The 17,197-nt window shown below is 35.7% G+C and overlaps 1 protein-coding gene across 3 annotated transcripts in view; it reads left to right on the top strand.

Moving 5' to 3' along the window:
- The window catches only part of sardh (sarcosine dehydrogenase), a 175,979-nt gene that overhangs the window by 80,524 nt on the left and 78,258 nt on the right, over positions 1 to 17,197 (top strand). For all 3 annotated transcript variants that reach the window (XM_087269124.1, XM_087269125.1, NM_001326686.2), the window contains 2 exon segments: positions 11,096 to 11,186; positions 15,537 to 15,678. In XM_087269124.1, coding sequence (XP_087125250.1) covers positions 11,096 to 11,186; positions 15,537 to 15,678 — 233 coding nt within the window.

Below are 17,197 nucleotides of genomic sequence, written 5' to 3' on the forward strand. Positions count from 1 at the left end.
GCAAAATGGAAGAAGAATATTGCTGTTTAACAGACGTGTTGATGCCAAAATAAGCGCTGATGTTGACCTGGATCTGCATCATAAACGCAACAAATAGGCTTTACCTTTTATTCTACAGCTTATAAAGCATGTATGCACATTAATGCAATATCATATTTAAACAAAACTGTTTACAAAAAGTCAACATATGTGCGCGTTGTTGTTGTTTTTTCATCACGCAACGCGTGCACTTGTGCCGCGATGGAGAGAAAGAAAACCACGTCAAGGCATAATCTTTAAAATAATGATTTCTATTAAAAGTGTAAAAAGGTTTTGTGATTATAATAATAACAGTGGGGCATTAAATAAATGCATATTTTCCGTGGAGCGAGCGATTTGAGGAAGTCTGCTATTTTATTTGACGGAAGACAAAAATATGATTGGAAAAAAACAGCCTATGCCGGTTATTAAAAATAATCAGTCAGTGTTTTCGATTTGTAATATAAATTAATTATTTAAGTGGAAAATAATTTAGGGCAGTCCTATTTTTATTCATTTTATTTAGTTTATTCTGTTCTTCTGTGCTAAACACTGCAGGTGCGTGAAAATGCTCTGTTGTATTGTTCTATTATTAATATGCTAGCATATAAAAATAAATAAGTATTTTATGCAATATTTAATGTGTCAGACACAAAATAGACACGTCAATTTGTTAAATATAAAATTAATAGTAATCTGACCAGTTAACCGTTAATAACCGATTAATGAGCGGCGGTTGTCGGTTAGCAAAATTAACCAAAATGAGCATCCCTATAATGTGACTAAACTTTTTTTTTTTTTTTGTATGTACGTTAGGGTTATCAAATTTGTTTCTGTTATGCTTAATAGCAGTATAATGAGAGAGATATTTTTTTAAAAAATTGTTGTCTTGAAAGTCAAGTTCACGCACAATAGGATTATTATGCCTCTGGAAAATGATAGTGTCAAGACTTTGGAAGTTTCTGATTGGCTAATTGAAAACATTTGAGTTAACTGGAGGCAAAACTGTAGAATAGTATTCAAGAAACACCTCCAACACACTGCTTCCTTTTGTGATAACATGGGAAAATCAACAAGCCAGATTACAATTTGCTAAATTACACTGGGAAAAAGAAAATTTTTTTGGAGACATGCCCTGTGGTCTGATGGAACTAAGATTGAACTGTTTGGCCATAGTGACCAGTTTTACATTTGGAGGACAAAGGGGAAAGCTTATAAGCCTAGGAACACCATCCCAACTGTGAATTATGGGGCAGCAGCATCATGTTGTGTGGCTGTTTTGCTGCAGGAGGGACTGGTCCACTTCACAGCATAGATGGCATCATGAAGAAAGAACATCATGTAGAAATATTGAAACAACATCTCAAGACAACAGCCAGGAAATTAAAACTTGTGGTCTTCCAAGTTGACAGTGACCCTAAGCATTCTGCCAAATTAGTTAAAATGTGCTTTAAGGACAACAGAGTAAATGTTTTAGAGTGGCCATCACAAAGGCCTGATCTCAATCCTATAGAAAATTTGTGGGCAGAGTTGAAAAAAGCTTGTGTGAGCAAGACAGCCTGCAAATCTGACTCAGTTACAACAATTCTGTCAGGAGGAATGGGCCAAAATTCCTTCAAATCATTGTGAGAAGCTTGTGGAAGGATACCCAAAACATTTGACCAAAGTTATACAGTTTAAAAGCAAAGCTAAAAAAAAAAAAAAAAAAAACAAGTAAATGTATGTAAACTTTTGACTGTCTAGAAGGTAATAAAAAATTCCACCCAAAAAAAACTCTCTCTCATTATTCTTGCATTTAGCAAATATAAAACATTTAGGTAATCCTAACGGACCCAAAATAGTAAATGTTTAAGTATTATATACCATCAGACATTTAAAAAAAAAATTATATTCCTTTTTTTTTTTAGAGTGTATGTATATTTCTGGTTTCAACTGTACTAAAATCTATTTATATCTTTAAACAAGAAAACCAGCATGTCTACTCTGCTTGGTTTTCAGAGAGACATGGTGACGTACTGTAGCTACATTGCCTGATGTGCTGAAACGTTCAAGAATTGAATAGTTGATTTCAAGAATTCATATTTAAAAAAATAAACTAAAGCCATAGTATGACCTCTTTTCTTCTGTTTTATGTCCACACAATATTAGTCAAAGTTGTACACCATTACTCTTTAGATTTTTATTTGAATAGACAAAAAATGTACACATTACTTTCAAATTTCCAATATTAAAGACTCTATACCATTGCAGGGATGAGGTGCAAGGCTAGTTAAGACTGCTGCAGCACCTTAGAGTAAAGACTGTTGGGTTGGGAGAGGAACATAAAATCCTACTCCATTACAAACTTGGTCCTCCAACCACTGAGAGACGATACCACATAGTGTAGCGGTACCCAGTACTCCATGGATGGTTTGACTCCTACACCTTCCATATGGGTAGCCCTTTGGTGCCTAACATGCTTCTCCACCTTTGAGTGCCTTGCAGTGAGTCTCATTTTTTTCTCGCTCAGTCTGCTCCTCCATTAAAATCCCTGACTTCTGGCAAACACCGACACCTCCTCTTAACCTCTTGCAGATGACAGCAGCTCTTCTCCAATCTGGCAAACAGTGAGAGACTCTGTCCCGCCCAGCATCAACACAGTAAAAGGCTACATGTGGTGCCATCATTCTGGGCACCGAAATACTCCTCTCAGCATTGAGGGTTATTTAATGGCATGTTCCTCCTGGGTTTGGCACCATTGTAGTGTTTAAAGTGTAGGGAAGGAGGAAGAAGAAACCTGCAAAAAAAAAAAAAAAACAACAACAACTTTGCACTATAATAAAAAACCAACAAAATCAAAAGAAAGCAGCATCATTTCAACCCATCCCGTGATACTTAACCAAAAAAAGACTAACATGTTTTTTGGTGGTTGTTTCACAGTACCTAGAACAATTGGAGGAAGTGTGTGTGTTTGTTTGTGAGTGTGTGTGTGTGTGTGTGTGTGTGTGTGTGTGTGTGTGTGTGTGTGTGTGTGTGTGTGTACTGTTGAAGCTAGTTAAAAAAGCAATATCACACGAGTAGCAGTATATATATACTAACTATATCAGCACTGGTGGTATGATATACAGCCACATTGCACTGCTACGAGTGTGAAATTACATTTTTACAACAATCCGACAGCATAATCGTGTATAGAAAAAAGGAAATCAAACACGGAGAGTCTAAAAACCCTTTTGTATTGAGAACTACTTTCTTCCGCTCCCTTCACTCACTTCTGCAGCTGATGTCAGAACAGCAGAAGTTGTTACTAATTCACTGACGTCATTTTAGAGCTAGTATTTGAATGATTCTCTAGCATAATGTCTAAAGTAATGACAAAACTGCTGATTTTGCTGACATTTTAAGATGTCAGCAAGATTAAGATTTAAGATAAGGCTGAACCTCATAAATCAGTCGACAGAGATATCTCCCCACAGTTTTACAGTCTACAGTATTTTTCTGTTGCAATCGGCATATCACAATAATTAACCCCCCAAAAAGCAACACAATCACTACCAGATTGCTGTTGTGTTTGCAATAAGTAAAAACGCTAAACACATCCAGGTATCGCTTCTTTTTTTCTGCCACCACAACACACTGATATGTGAGTCTCATCTTACACTAAATGCACTAATTTTATATGGTATAAATACAGCACTACAACACACACAAAAAAAAGAGACCGACTTAGAATGTAATTTATCTGTCTTATAATGATTTGATCAGCTGTAGTTAAAAATTACACTGTTTTTATCTTCTAACGGCTTATTATGCGGTCTTGTCGCCATTTTGTGGATGGGCATCATCTTTGGTCTTCTCAATGACTCGCTGTCTCTCAGAAATAAATATTTAAAATAGGCATTATCCTTATAAATAAACTGCATAGTTGCAATCTAAACAACTACATTCATGACTAAAAAATCTTCAAAAGTACATTATGTTGCCCATCAGCAGCAATATTTGCCAAACTTTAGAGTGTTCTCAGCTTGTTGCTTGTATGCGGGTGGAGTAATACACACTGATGAAGGGTGAAGAGGCAATACCAGTTCTGTTACTGGCAGAATATCTCACGACTATCAGCCAATCAGATTCAAAAACCAGACAGAACTGTTTTATAAAGTGGGAATACTGCAATTCTAAAAACATTTCACACCTATGCAGATATCTTTACAAAATGTACACCTTTAGTTAAAAATGAGTGGTGCCAACTGATGAAATATTGCACACTGACGAGGAAAAGCCTAGAAATTCACAGGGTTTTTGATGAATTATGTTGTTTATGATTTGAAAATTGAAATTAAATTTAGCGGCCTTATTTTTAGAGGTTTGGTGGAGACAGGTGGAGACCCACAAGACAAACAGGAAAAAAACTAAATCTGAGACCACACAAATGTTAAACTATCTCTTCCTTGGAGTATGGTTTGATCTCGCACAGTAGGAACTACAATAACTTCAGTACATGTGCACTGATTGGACAAATAGATCCTGTGTGAAACACTGGCAGCTTAATCGGTCAGTTTTTCTCAACCACCTTCCTGGAGGACCACCAACACTGCATGTTTTGGATGTCTCATTTGTTTGTCACATTCATTACAGGTCTTTCAGTCTCTTCTAATGAGCTGATGATCTGAATCAGGTGTGTTTGGTTAAGGATACAGATGCTACATCCCAATTCGCATACTGTACTATCCATCCAAAATAGTACTTGAAGATAGAATTAGTATGTATCAAATCGTAGTATGTTGAAAAAAAGTATGCCAAAGGTTCCCGGATGGTTTACTATTTCCAGTAAAAACTGTAGAACTCTCCGTGTTCTAACATGTAATATTGCCCACAGTACATTGCATGTTAGACGTAAATTTGTTTAGAACTACAAACGTGGGTAAAAAGTGTACATAAACTACAAACATTGTGGATGCATGAGACCAACCATCAAGTAGAGAGGCTTCGATAAAGATGTTTATATGACTTAATTAATATCTAACTCCCTGGAAAATATTTAAAACACAATTCCTGTGTTTTATTTAATCTGCAACAACAATGTGAGCTTCTATAAAGACGTGTTTGGACATTATTTTCTGAAAGCATAATTATCCTAAACCCGAGGAGATTTCTTTGCATGAAAGTCTCCGGCATTGGCAGATTAACCTTCTGCTGCTTCTTTAATAGGGTAGGAAATTAAATATGAAAGAAATATGGATGATTGACAGGGCTCAAATCCAAGAAATTTAACGGTCTGTTAACAAGGAAGTAGTATGTCCCAATGCTTTTTTACAATTAAAAAAAAATAAATATATATATGTCCCAACGCTTGAACACTCCTATGTTATACACTCAAAAGTTTATATTTTTCCTTTACAAAAAAGTACATACTTTTAATCTGTGGTATAAGTATGCGAATTGGGACACAGCAAAGAAAAATATCCAGATGTGGTTGAAATTTGGTGATATAGTTTCCTCTCCGCTCTTTTTGCTGTTTAATCACATAACTTGTATATTTCATTAAATTAAAAATAAATTTTTTATTTATTCATACAAACCTGCTATTAGCGTCAAGCAATATCAGGTTAAAATCTTAATATTTTCATAAGCGCATCTCTAGAACTGAAGCATTCTCCAGCAGCTGTTTTATGACAGAATTAACTGCTCTTTATTTGTGTGGGCTTAAGGTGCTTATAGGCGAAGCAGTGCCGCAGTAGGTAGTGCTGTCGCCTCACAGCAAGAAGGTCGCTGGGTCGCTGGTTCGAGCCTCGGCTCAGTTGGCGTTTCTGTGTGGAGTTTGCATTTTCTCCCTGCATTTGCGTAGGTTTCCTCCGGGTGCTCCGGTTTCCCCCACAGTCCAAAGACATGCGGTACAGGTGAATTGGGTAGGCTGAATTGTCCGTAGTGTATGAATGTGTGTGAATGTTTCCCAGAGATGGGTTGCTGCTGGAAGGGCATCCGCTGCGTAAAAACTTGCTGGGTAAGTAAGCAGTTCATTCCGCTGTGGCGACCCCAGATTAATAAAGAGACTAAGCCGACAAGAAAATAAATGAATAAATGAATAAGGTGCTTATAAATTGACTTTTTTAAATATAACTACATTAAACACTTGAAAATGGCCATGCAGGCCCGGCCCTAACCAATTTGGCAACCTAGGCAAGATTTCAGGTGGCGCCCTGTCACATCGCAGTAAATTCCACTGCTAGTGTAATGTCAAAAGACAGCTCAAAAAGACAGCTTTTTGAGGGACTACTACAAGCTGGGAAAATGTCAGATAAATATGCCAATGCAATTAACATTATTGCTGAATAGATCTAATATTTACACATTTGCTTAAGGAAGGAATGATGGGGTAGTTACATTAATATTGCTATTTTCCAAAACATCTATGCCCTTCCGTAACATTAGCTGACGTAAAACTAACAGATAACATTGCTAATCATTAAATAGCTATAGTGCTATGTCATATCTATCAACATTGGGATGTTAAAATATGGGACAACAAATAGCTTCAAATGATAGAATACATAGCAAACAATTGAAAATATTGACAATAAAATAAAAGGTTTAACCTATTAAAATCAATGGCCTATACAGAAATTAAATAAAGCTATAAAATCTATTTAACTTTTAATTGTATTTGCTATTTAGTGAAGAGCAGCAAATGAATCTCTCATTGTGTTTTGTTTGATAACAGAGGTGTTAATGTAAGAATTCACAGATCTATAATGAATGAATGAATGAAGCATTCGACTACTTTAGTAACTGTTGTGCTCATTTAAGAGAAAATTAGTTGTGTTTAAAATAAAACAAGCAGAATAGAGCAAAAAAAAAACAAAAAAAAAAGAAGCACTTTTCCGACGGTCCCTTACGGAGAGCTCCACTCCGTGCGAGCTCAGCTCTCCCGGCTAAACGCATATCCCAGGCTAAACGGAGCAGTGCTCTTAATATCGAGCGAGGAAAAAAAAAGAAAAAGACAGCTGTGAAACATAACAAGCTTTGTATTCTTGTAAGAAACACACTTTAGATCTTTTTAGGGTAAGAGGTTTTTGAGGTATTGCCATCTATCACTGAATGTGTGTCAGGAATATTAAAAACAAAACCAACTTATCCCCGCTCATTTCTGGCGCCCCCTGGATGTATATCGCCCTTAGCATTTGCCTATACTGCCTATGCCACGGGCCGGCCCTGTGGCCATTTGTTTGAATAGATACTTGAAGTGCTACAAATATTGAAAGTTCGTATGGAAGCATTGTTTTCCACAGAAAGGGCAAAAGTACACAAACCCATTACTCAAGTAGTAGTGCAGATACTCATGTTAAAAATGTTTTGCATGTTTTAGTTGCTATTTACACAACAGACTTTGTAGGTGGAAAAACTGAGCATTTCACTAGCAAGAAAACAGTTAAACAGAGCATCTACAGCATGAGAATGAGAGATAAGCTTCCTCATTATTAACTTTCACTTTCGCTCTCGTGGATAGGGAAACCTTGTACACAAAGACATCAATTAGCCTATAAATAATTATTTTAGTTTGTTAAGCGCAAAGATTTGTTTCAAAACTTTCTAAATTCAGTTCTGATTTCCAGCAAACGAATAAATAAACAATAATAACGAAGTGTGCTCAAAAACCTGAGTTATATCCAAATACACATGCTGTGCCCCATATGGTCTTAAACCTGACAATTGGGCAAATCTAAGCTTGTTTTTAATAAAACAAATATAAATATGCATATAATAAATAATACTGCTAATAATAATAACATCATACAAAAGCAAATTGTCTTGAATAAACTAAAAAACCCCTGAGATGAAGAAGGCATTAAAGTATGGTTTTTATATTTATGTAGGCTAGAAAATAATATGTATTGTAATATTTTAATCCTTTATATTTATATCCTATATATCCTTATTATATCCTATATATTTCCTTAATATTTTAATTCTTTTGTATATTTAAAGATATTTGCGTATTGCTCTACATCTTGTGTACATTAAGCAGTGTGTAAGCTAGGTGCACAACTAACGCGCTCTACGCTGGACTTTAAACCGGCATTGTTGGGGTCTATAAAACAAACTAATATAGTGTCTTTAAATAGCAACGCACCAGCAATGTGCCTCAACATGCCTTCTTTTTTAGATCAGAACGCCTATGGGTGCACATATGAGCTCAAATGCATTTGCTATTTAAACAGCGTGTAGGGCAAAACGTCAAAACGACTCTTGCGCCAAGCTGAAACTAACAAACAACTATTGCGTCGCACCTTGCGCCACATTGCGCCCGATGCCCTAAGTGTTAATTTTTTCTGTGGGTCCACTCTGAGGTAGTTGGCTTCATGGTTTTGGGTGATAAAAAAAGAAAATGACAAAAAAAAAAAAAAAAGACTAATGGAGAGACCTGACACCAAAGGGTCATAAAAGTTATTTTTATTTGTCTGGTGTTCTTTTATGTTGCAGCGTTGTCCCTTAACCAGGGTTCTAACAATCCTGTCTCTTTTGTTTACCGGTGATCTGATCAAGCAAAATGTGTTTTATTATTACCATGTAAACGGCAGCAACAGTCATGTTAAAATCGCAGTCTCCCTCTGTCTCATCTGCTTAGTCATCCTTGCCCTTCTCATAGTAATCTTTATAAAATAGCGTTCAGTGCGTGATAGCCTGGGTTGAAAAAGCCGCACACTGCAGAATGCAGGCAAGCAATGACGAAAATAGACTAATTACATCAAAAAAGCGTTCGTATTATTGCGCAATGACAAGAAATAATATAGATCGTGCCACCAAACACATGAAAACGTGAGTAACGAGCCTGATTTCAAAATGTAAGAAGTAGAAAGTCTAGGTATTTATGTAAAAATGTGAGAAGTAAAAGTAAAAAGTTGTCAGAAAAGTAAATAGTGGAGTAAAGAACTGATACCAGAAAATAGTGTATTTGTACTTCCTATCTCTGGTTTTCCATAGTCTAATCAGTCTGACTATATATTTTTATAATTTAAATACAGAAATATTTGTTAAAGAGCCCATATTATACATGAAATATAGTCATATCTTGCTTGTAAGGGCCTCCAACAACAGTTTAATATGCATGCAAGGTCAAAAAACACTTTCGTGGTCTTATAATCTGCATTTATTTTTACCTAATTATCCCAGCGACTCCCGTATGAATCGTTCATTGATTCATTTGTTCCCAAAACCCTCCTTAGCGCGAAGCTAATCTGCGCTGATTGGACCAATGACAGTCTGTTGCGATTGGTCGACTGCCTTCAGTCAGAGAGTGAAATGCCAAACAGCTAATCAGCAATATAAAAGTAATCACAGTTCATACTGAGCAAAAACTCCAAACACAGTTGAAGAGATCTCCTAGCTTCTCACTCTGCTCTTTTCACAGAAACACACACACATATTGCACACACACAGACACACACACACGCACTTAACCCTGCGCGCGCGCGCACACACATACACACACACACACACACACACACACACACACACACACACACACACCTCCGGACGACAGCGCGCGCACACACAGACACACACACACTACTCCTCGTCCACGGAGCTCCGTTAACAAAGCAGCACGTGTCGCGTTTTTAACGTGACTTTGCACGCGATAAGAGAATATAGCATAGCCAGTTAACCTGATACAGTAGCTACACGCGGTTACAAGTAACAAATCACAACTAAATACATTTGCAAGCTAGAGTCAACGAGGCAACTTTAATCGCACGTACTTACACTTGAGAAATGGAGGAAGAAAAATCCATCCTGACGTCCATCAGTAAGTTACTCTTTACTGATCCTTCCTTTAACAAACGCTGATGAAGTATTCTTTGTAGCATGTAGTTTCCAGAAGTTTCCAGTAGTTTCCAACTGCTTGGCTAAAATGCTGAGGTTTCATCTTTGGGTAGAGACTCAATATATCCATCTGCAGTGTGACTTCAATCGACCGGCATGTTTGTGTGTGTGTGTGTTTGTGGGTGTGTGTGTGTGTGTGTGTCTGGGTTTCTGCGTCAGAGGGCGGGGCCTCAGGTTTGAAATCTCCCGGGTTTGCGCGTGCACGTGAATAACTTGGTTTCGTTCGTACGTCATGGCGAAACACCTAATGAATCGGTATCAAGGCGACTCGTTTGAAGCACTATGAGTCGACTCTTTTATAGATGAATCAACAGTTTTAAACACTGTATGCAAACAGATTTAAGCCTTAGCTGGATACTTCACTTCACTTAGAGCTGTGTTACACACTACATGGAGGGGAATTTTCAAAAACCTATAATATGGGCTCTTTAACTATTCACTATAACTTATATGTATTTAACATTTTCGTTACCACCCATTTAACCGGTTTACACTGTAATTATTATTAGAATAAAGGGTATTTTTTATTTTCCTAGTATGGTTTATTCACAATTTCTTAAATTTTGCTACAATGATTTAATTTTTTTCTAAAAATAAAATAAGTCTTTATAAATCGTTTTCTTACTTTTTTCTCTACATCAGGCCCTTTATTGTAGTCTCTCTTTTTTTTTTTTTTTTAAAAAGCAGTTCTTAAAGCACATCTTAGCATTTCTTTGCTATGTGATGTGATCTCCAGAAACCGCATGTGGGAAGTGGTGTGTGTAAGAGATAAAGCAGTGACTCTGCATGGATTCAAGCTGGCCTTTACTCAGCGCCTCTGTGCTTGCTGGCTTATGCTAATGAAGTCATCAGCCAGCTAATGAGCCAAAAAGCCTTTAGAGACACACCAACATCTCTATGGGCGCTTTGGTATGACTCTTACAATCCAACATCCTGTCGCCCATTCCATTCACTCAACCCTTAATACTTCTCTAACTTCACAATGTCCTTCTTAAGTCCTTGAATTTTTTTTTTCACCTCTTACGTTCATTATTTTCCTCCTGTTGGTTTAAGATTGATACAGTCTGACAGAGAGTGAGGATGAATTGATTGGCAGCTGTCAGTCAGAGGTGCCTTGTTGCCTGTTAAACGCTGTGGTGGGGTGTTTAGGGTTTGTACGCTAGTTTGACTGATTTTGGGATAAAGTTGACTGACGTTTGCTATGTGATTTGATTGGCAGGTATGATGTTAGGGGGAGGATGTGGAAAAGAGCTGGCTCACTGGATCATTCACGGCCGTCCAGAGAAAGACATGTATGGATATGATATCAGGTACGTTTATTAAGAGCAAATGTGGTATTAATTTACTGACATTTAGATGGAGCAATCTGAAAATGGGAATTTTAATATTTTTTATTGGATCTGACACAAATGATTATTTGCAGTTGAGTGAGTCAAAGACATTTCTGAAAGAGTTGCGGAGTTGTGTTTGTTTCGACTGCTCACATTTGTGTGTTTGGGAATGGATCGTGCCAGCCATCTTTTCAAACTTGTCATGAGAAGCACTTGGAAAACAGCTGTTCCACTGTAAAAAAAATGGAATGTTAAATAGTCAGGACAACAAATATTTGTTTGTTGCTTTAACTTAATTTAATAAATTAAACAACATTTTTTTTGTTATAAAAAGTTTAACTTGATATTTTAATCAGTTTGAATGATGTAATTTGAGATGAATAGATAAATTAAAATGATTCAACTTTAAAAAATTAGGAGCAATTCTTTTGACAGTCAGTGAAATAAATTCAGAGTACTAGCATGAGGGATTTGTGTTTGCATAGTTGTTTGTACAGTTGTACATTTTATAATGAAATGATTATATCTTTCCAAAATGCTCAGTAAATTATTTATTTATTTTACAATAGAGTTGTATTTTTTTATATTTCAATATTTTGGAGGTGAATAAAAAATCCCCCCTTAATCTATAGTGTTTTGTATCATTAACCGATTTGAGTGTCCAGAAAAAATGTATAAATGTAACAAAATGTTGAAAAATAAATTACTTTACTATAAATTTACTATAAATTTAATAAAATTTACTCTAGATAATACTTATGATACTGTTAATTTACTGTTAAAAGTACTATTATTTCTTAATTTTTTAAATTTTACTGTAGAACTTTTTTATTCTTTATTTTAAAAGCTTTATGGTTTAACTTTTGAAAAGGAAGAAATTAAGTCGGCGGCACGGTGGTGCAGTAGTGGTTCTGTCGCCTCACAGCACGAAGGTCGCTGGTTCGAGCCCCGGCAGGGTCAGTTGGCGTTTCTGTGTTGAGTTTGCATGTTCTTCCTGTGTTCATGTAAGATTCCTCCAGGTGCTCCGGTTTCCCCCGCAAGTCCAAAGACATGTGGTACAGGTGAATTGGGTAAGCTAAATTGTCTGTAGTGTATGTGTGTGAATGAGTGTGTATGGATGTTTCCCAGTGATGGGTTGCAGCTGGAAGGGCATCCGCTGCGTAACATATGCTGGATAAGTTAGGTTCATTCCACTGTGGTGACCACAGATTAACTAAGGGACTAAGCCAAAAAGAGAATGAATAAATGAAAGAAGAAATTAAGTCATAAATATATATTCTATAATTAAATATTAGTATTGGAGTTTTAGTTGCAATTTAAATTCTTTTTATTATACAGTCAACATTATGCAACCTAGGCAATTTTACTCTAATGTACTGTTAGGGATGTTTTCATCCACTCTGGGGTGATTTTAAGTCTTATTTTAAGTCTCCATAACTTTTTCTGTGTTTCAGCTAGCAGATCGATTTTTGGTGACATCTTATTTTGATACGTTTTGTAAAAATGCTTTGAAATCCAATTAAATCAAAAACAATCAAAATTGCATAATTAAATGGTGTCATGGTATCGCAATTAAAAATGTGGTTATAATAGAAGTCAATAGAGCAAAAACAGTAAATTAGAGAAATTTTTTAAAATTCTTATGCTGCACAAAAACAATGCATAAAAAGCCAATGATGTTACTAATCATTTACATGTCCAAGACTGTGATTAAAAGTTTTTTTTTTTTAATTCAGTCCACAGTTAAATTCTTTTATGTTGAAAAACGTGTATATATATATATATATATATATATATATATATATATATATATATATATATATACAGATGTTACTACTTCAATGTGTTCCTCGTGCCGCCATTCTTACTGCGGCGACGGCGGTACTTGATGCGCCAGCAGCATTTGACCGCTGGGTGGCACTTTAACCACAGATATTCAGCTTTGCCTTTTCAATCATCAAAAGACAGGTAATTTAATTACTTTCGATGTGCTAAAATATTTGTTAAATAAATGTTATTTCAAAAAAAGAATATGCAATGTGCTCTGACAGGTAAAATCCGATTCTTTCTCTCTTTCAAGCAAATTTGAATGCCAAAGGATTTTAGATATGCATATACAAGACTACGTAGTATATTAACATCAACAAATTAATAAAATAAGTAGCAAATGAGAAATAAATGACAGACAAGTTTATAAAAACAGACATTATCTCTAATGGTTATCAGAATTGCAAGATTAAAACAGCTGAATATAGGCTTAAAATAAATCTAGAAAGCAACTACTGTGCGCTGATATTTATTCTTTTTTTTTTCGTTCTTCACATGTTGCCACTCGGCACATCTTGCTCTCCATCTTTAAACAAATGTTTACATTATTGAGGTGCTCTCCGGCGGCGAAAGTTCTGGCAGAGTAGCGAGTGAAAAAATGTGCTTGCAGAAATTGGAATCAAAATTTAAATTATATAACAAGACTCGTATTCTTTCTAATCCTCGTTTTAATACAAGTTGTGTTTTTTATATTTGTGGCTGTGAAGTTTATTAAGAATATATATATACATTATTTTTATTACACTTTAAGTGATCTGCTTGAGGTAGGTCACGTTTATCAATGGTAAGTTTTAGCCTAAGTTTACATCAATAACATAATGTGCATTGTCCTTTACCATACAAAAAAAAGAAAAAAAAAACATGATTATACACCATAGTAGCCTGTAGCCTAAAAAAAGGCCGCAAATATTTTTAAATGCATTAAAAGGCAAGCGCATATCTTAGCCTTGAGTTTGTTCACATTCTGCCTGTATTAACATAAATGCTGTATTTTAATACAGCTTATTTTCATCAATTAGCTCTAACCTTTGACAGCTTTTTCTTCTTTTTCCGCGGTTATGCGGCATTATATTTCACACACATATGCAAGGTGACTGAATATGAAGTTAAAATACAAAACATACTGAGCCATTAAGTAAAAAAACAAAAAAACAAAACAACAGTTATAGCTACTTTAAAGGAGAACATTGACGTTTTGAAAAAAAAAAAAAACTGAACTGAACTGAAACTAAATTATTAAAAATAAACCTGCGAGACTTAATTTATGTCCTGCGGCAAAAATATTTTTATTATATTTTTATTATACTTTTAGTGATCTGCTTAAGGTAGGTCCATTTATTTTTTCTTTTGATGAAGCAGCATTCAACTTAAGCTCTTTAGACCATGCTGCTGACCGTACTGTACGGCAATGTCTTTAAATAAATAATTTATTTAGGCCTATTTTCATTATTCATTTATTTTTATTATTCGTTTATTATTATGTACAATTGTTGAGACATAAATGAGATAGTAAAATATAACCAACAACGAAAATGGAAATAAAAACAGAAATAAAACATAAATGAAAATGTCTTGTCTTAGTCCTATCAAAATAGCAAACACTGAACATCTTTCTATATTTAGGCTGCTTTATTTATTTATTTATTTAAGACTACTTATTTGTACTAAATGTTTGTGCTTTCATTTTGTTTGTCTTTTACTTCTTCAATACTATTTTTCAAAACTAATCCTCTTTGCACTTAAAAAGTTTACAATAAAGCGTGTTAACAAATTTTAAACGATTAATGAAGGAATTATAATGCTTTGACTTATTGTTTAATATCATTTACAAACACAGTAGCTGCTGTATGGGCTATTTCTGTCCGTTCGCATCCCGTCCCTTTGCACTCCCTGGCGGCTCATTCACAAACTGCGGTCATACACTAAAAACACAGCGGCACCTATTTCAAACGGCGGCGGTACATGCTGCGGCCTTAATAGCCACTTTGAACTCTCACCTACTGTATATATATATATATATATATATATATATATATATATATATATATATTATCAAGTCAGCTATATCATTTGTGAATTTAGCAATTAAAGAGAAAAATCCTGTAATTTTTAAAAACATTTAGTAGTTTTGATCAGGACTGAGGTTGATTAACAGATTTCTGCAAACAAATGTGAAAAAAATATTTATCTGACGCATTTTTACAGAAGTTTAATTTCGTGGATGTTTTCATCCCTAACATAACAAAAGGGTAGTCAATTTGAAAAGGAAAAATACTTTACAAACACTGCACTGGGCTTTAATAGTCACAGGTTTTGGTCGCGTCTGTGAAAGGATCGTCATGACAGCAGCTCAGAATGTCAGATAGAGGTATTATGAAGGTCAGGCACAATCACGGAGGGCAGCGAACCTGTACTGTCCTGTACATTCCTGAATGAGCCTTCAGACTTTTCATCTGCCAATTTTTCATACTGTCATTTCATCTGCTTTTGTCTCTATCTCAGGCGCTTCCACCATTCGCTGACCAACAACAACCGTTGGATCAGAGAGAGAAGTCACGAGTCCTATGCCAAAAACTATTCAGTAGTTTTCCCGTTTGATGAGCCTTTGGCAAGCCGAAACATGAGGAAAGACCCCTTCCATCAGGTTCAGCACTTCTCTTACTTTCAGAACTTTCGCTTTGTTCCCTGATGAAGCATTGGCTGAAGTCCTCACTTTACTTTCCAGTATTAACAGATAGCATTTAATATACATAAGGAATAAAAATTCGGAAGGCTCTTGGCCAAAAACTGAAACTGAAAAATGCTTTGAATTCATTGTTATTTTATTTAATAAAATATAGTAATTTTGTAGATCTTTTTAACACTTAACTTTCAAATTATACAGATTTTTACAAAACACAAGCTAATACAATAACCACATTTTATTGATATAAAATATCAATCAGCACATCAGCCCTATTGAAAGCAGCAGGAACAAGTATACTACATAGAAATGTTCTGTCAGTGCAGTGCATTTCATGCTCTACAGCAATGGTCTCAAACTCATTCCTGGAGGGCCGCTGCTTTGCACAGTTTTGCTCCAACCTTATTCAAGCACAGCTGATCCAAATAAATGAGGGGATCAAAACAGTCTTGAACACGTTGATTCGTTGCATAAACTGTGTTTGATCGGGCTTGGAGTAAAACTGTGCAGAGCTGCCGCCCTCCAGGAATCGAGTTTGAGACCTATGCTCTATAGAGTGAAAGATTGGGCTATGTTGTTGATCATAGTCTGTCATAGTAATAGTTGCTGCTCTTTTGCCATTGCGCATTGCAAACCATTAAAATCAGGGCTTGACATTAACACCCTCCAAATGCAGAATTAATTAAAATTGCAGAAGAGTAAGACAGGACAAAAAAAAATTACCATTATACGTGCGTGTGTGCGTGCGTGTGTGTGCGTGTGTGCGTGTGTGTGTGTGTGTGTGTGTGTGTGTGTGTGTGTGTGTGTGTGTGTGTGTGTGTGTGTGTAGTCAGTCATCTGACTAGGCAAGGTGTGGCATCAATTGGGGCAGGACCAAGCCAAGGAGCAATTAGCTGCTTCTTGCAGAGAGAACAAATATACAGAACACTTCCCAAAAATAAGTAAAAGAGCAGAATTAATACATAACAACAGTGTTAGCTTCTGTTTTGTATATATATTAAAAAATACCCCACAATTATTTCCAGTTATGTACATCCAGTTTTCAACAAATTTAAGGTAAAAAAAAAATCACCCTATAAAGAAAATGGTCCTTAATTCTTATTGATTTTATGCTGAAATATGACCAGAACACGTTAGACACGAGGCCTTTTTTTTGCTGTTAGCGCTGCTTTTGCAGTCATCCTAATTAGCTTCATCAAGAGAATAATGAAGTGCCGCACTAATGTCAAATAAATGTGTCTTCATCTTTTCCTCTCCTCTTTCTCACTCACTCTCGATGCCTATCTTTGTCACTTTAAAATCACTTGTTCTGAGGCTAAAAACTTTCCACTGGCCTGATCCCAGAACAAATTGCATTAATTACATCAAAGCGTCATCTCTTTCAACATTAATCACCATTTAAATTGACAAATTTTTACAACCTGTTACCTCAGCTTTCCCTCAGCTAGCCAGAAGTGTTGAGTGTGGATGTATTAGCCAG

Source organism: Danio rerio, chromosome 10 (genome assembly GCF_052040795.2).
Source record: "Danio rerio strain M-AB ecotype USA chromosome 10, GRCz13ab, whole genome shotgun sequence".
Classification (NCBI taxonomy): Eukaryota; Metazoa; Chordata; class Actinopteri; order Cypriniformes; family Danionidae; genus Danio; species Danio rerio.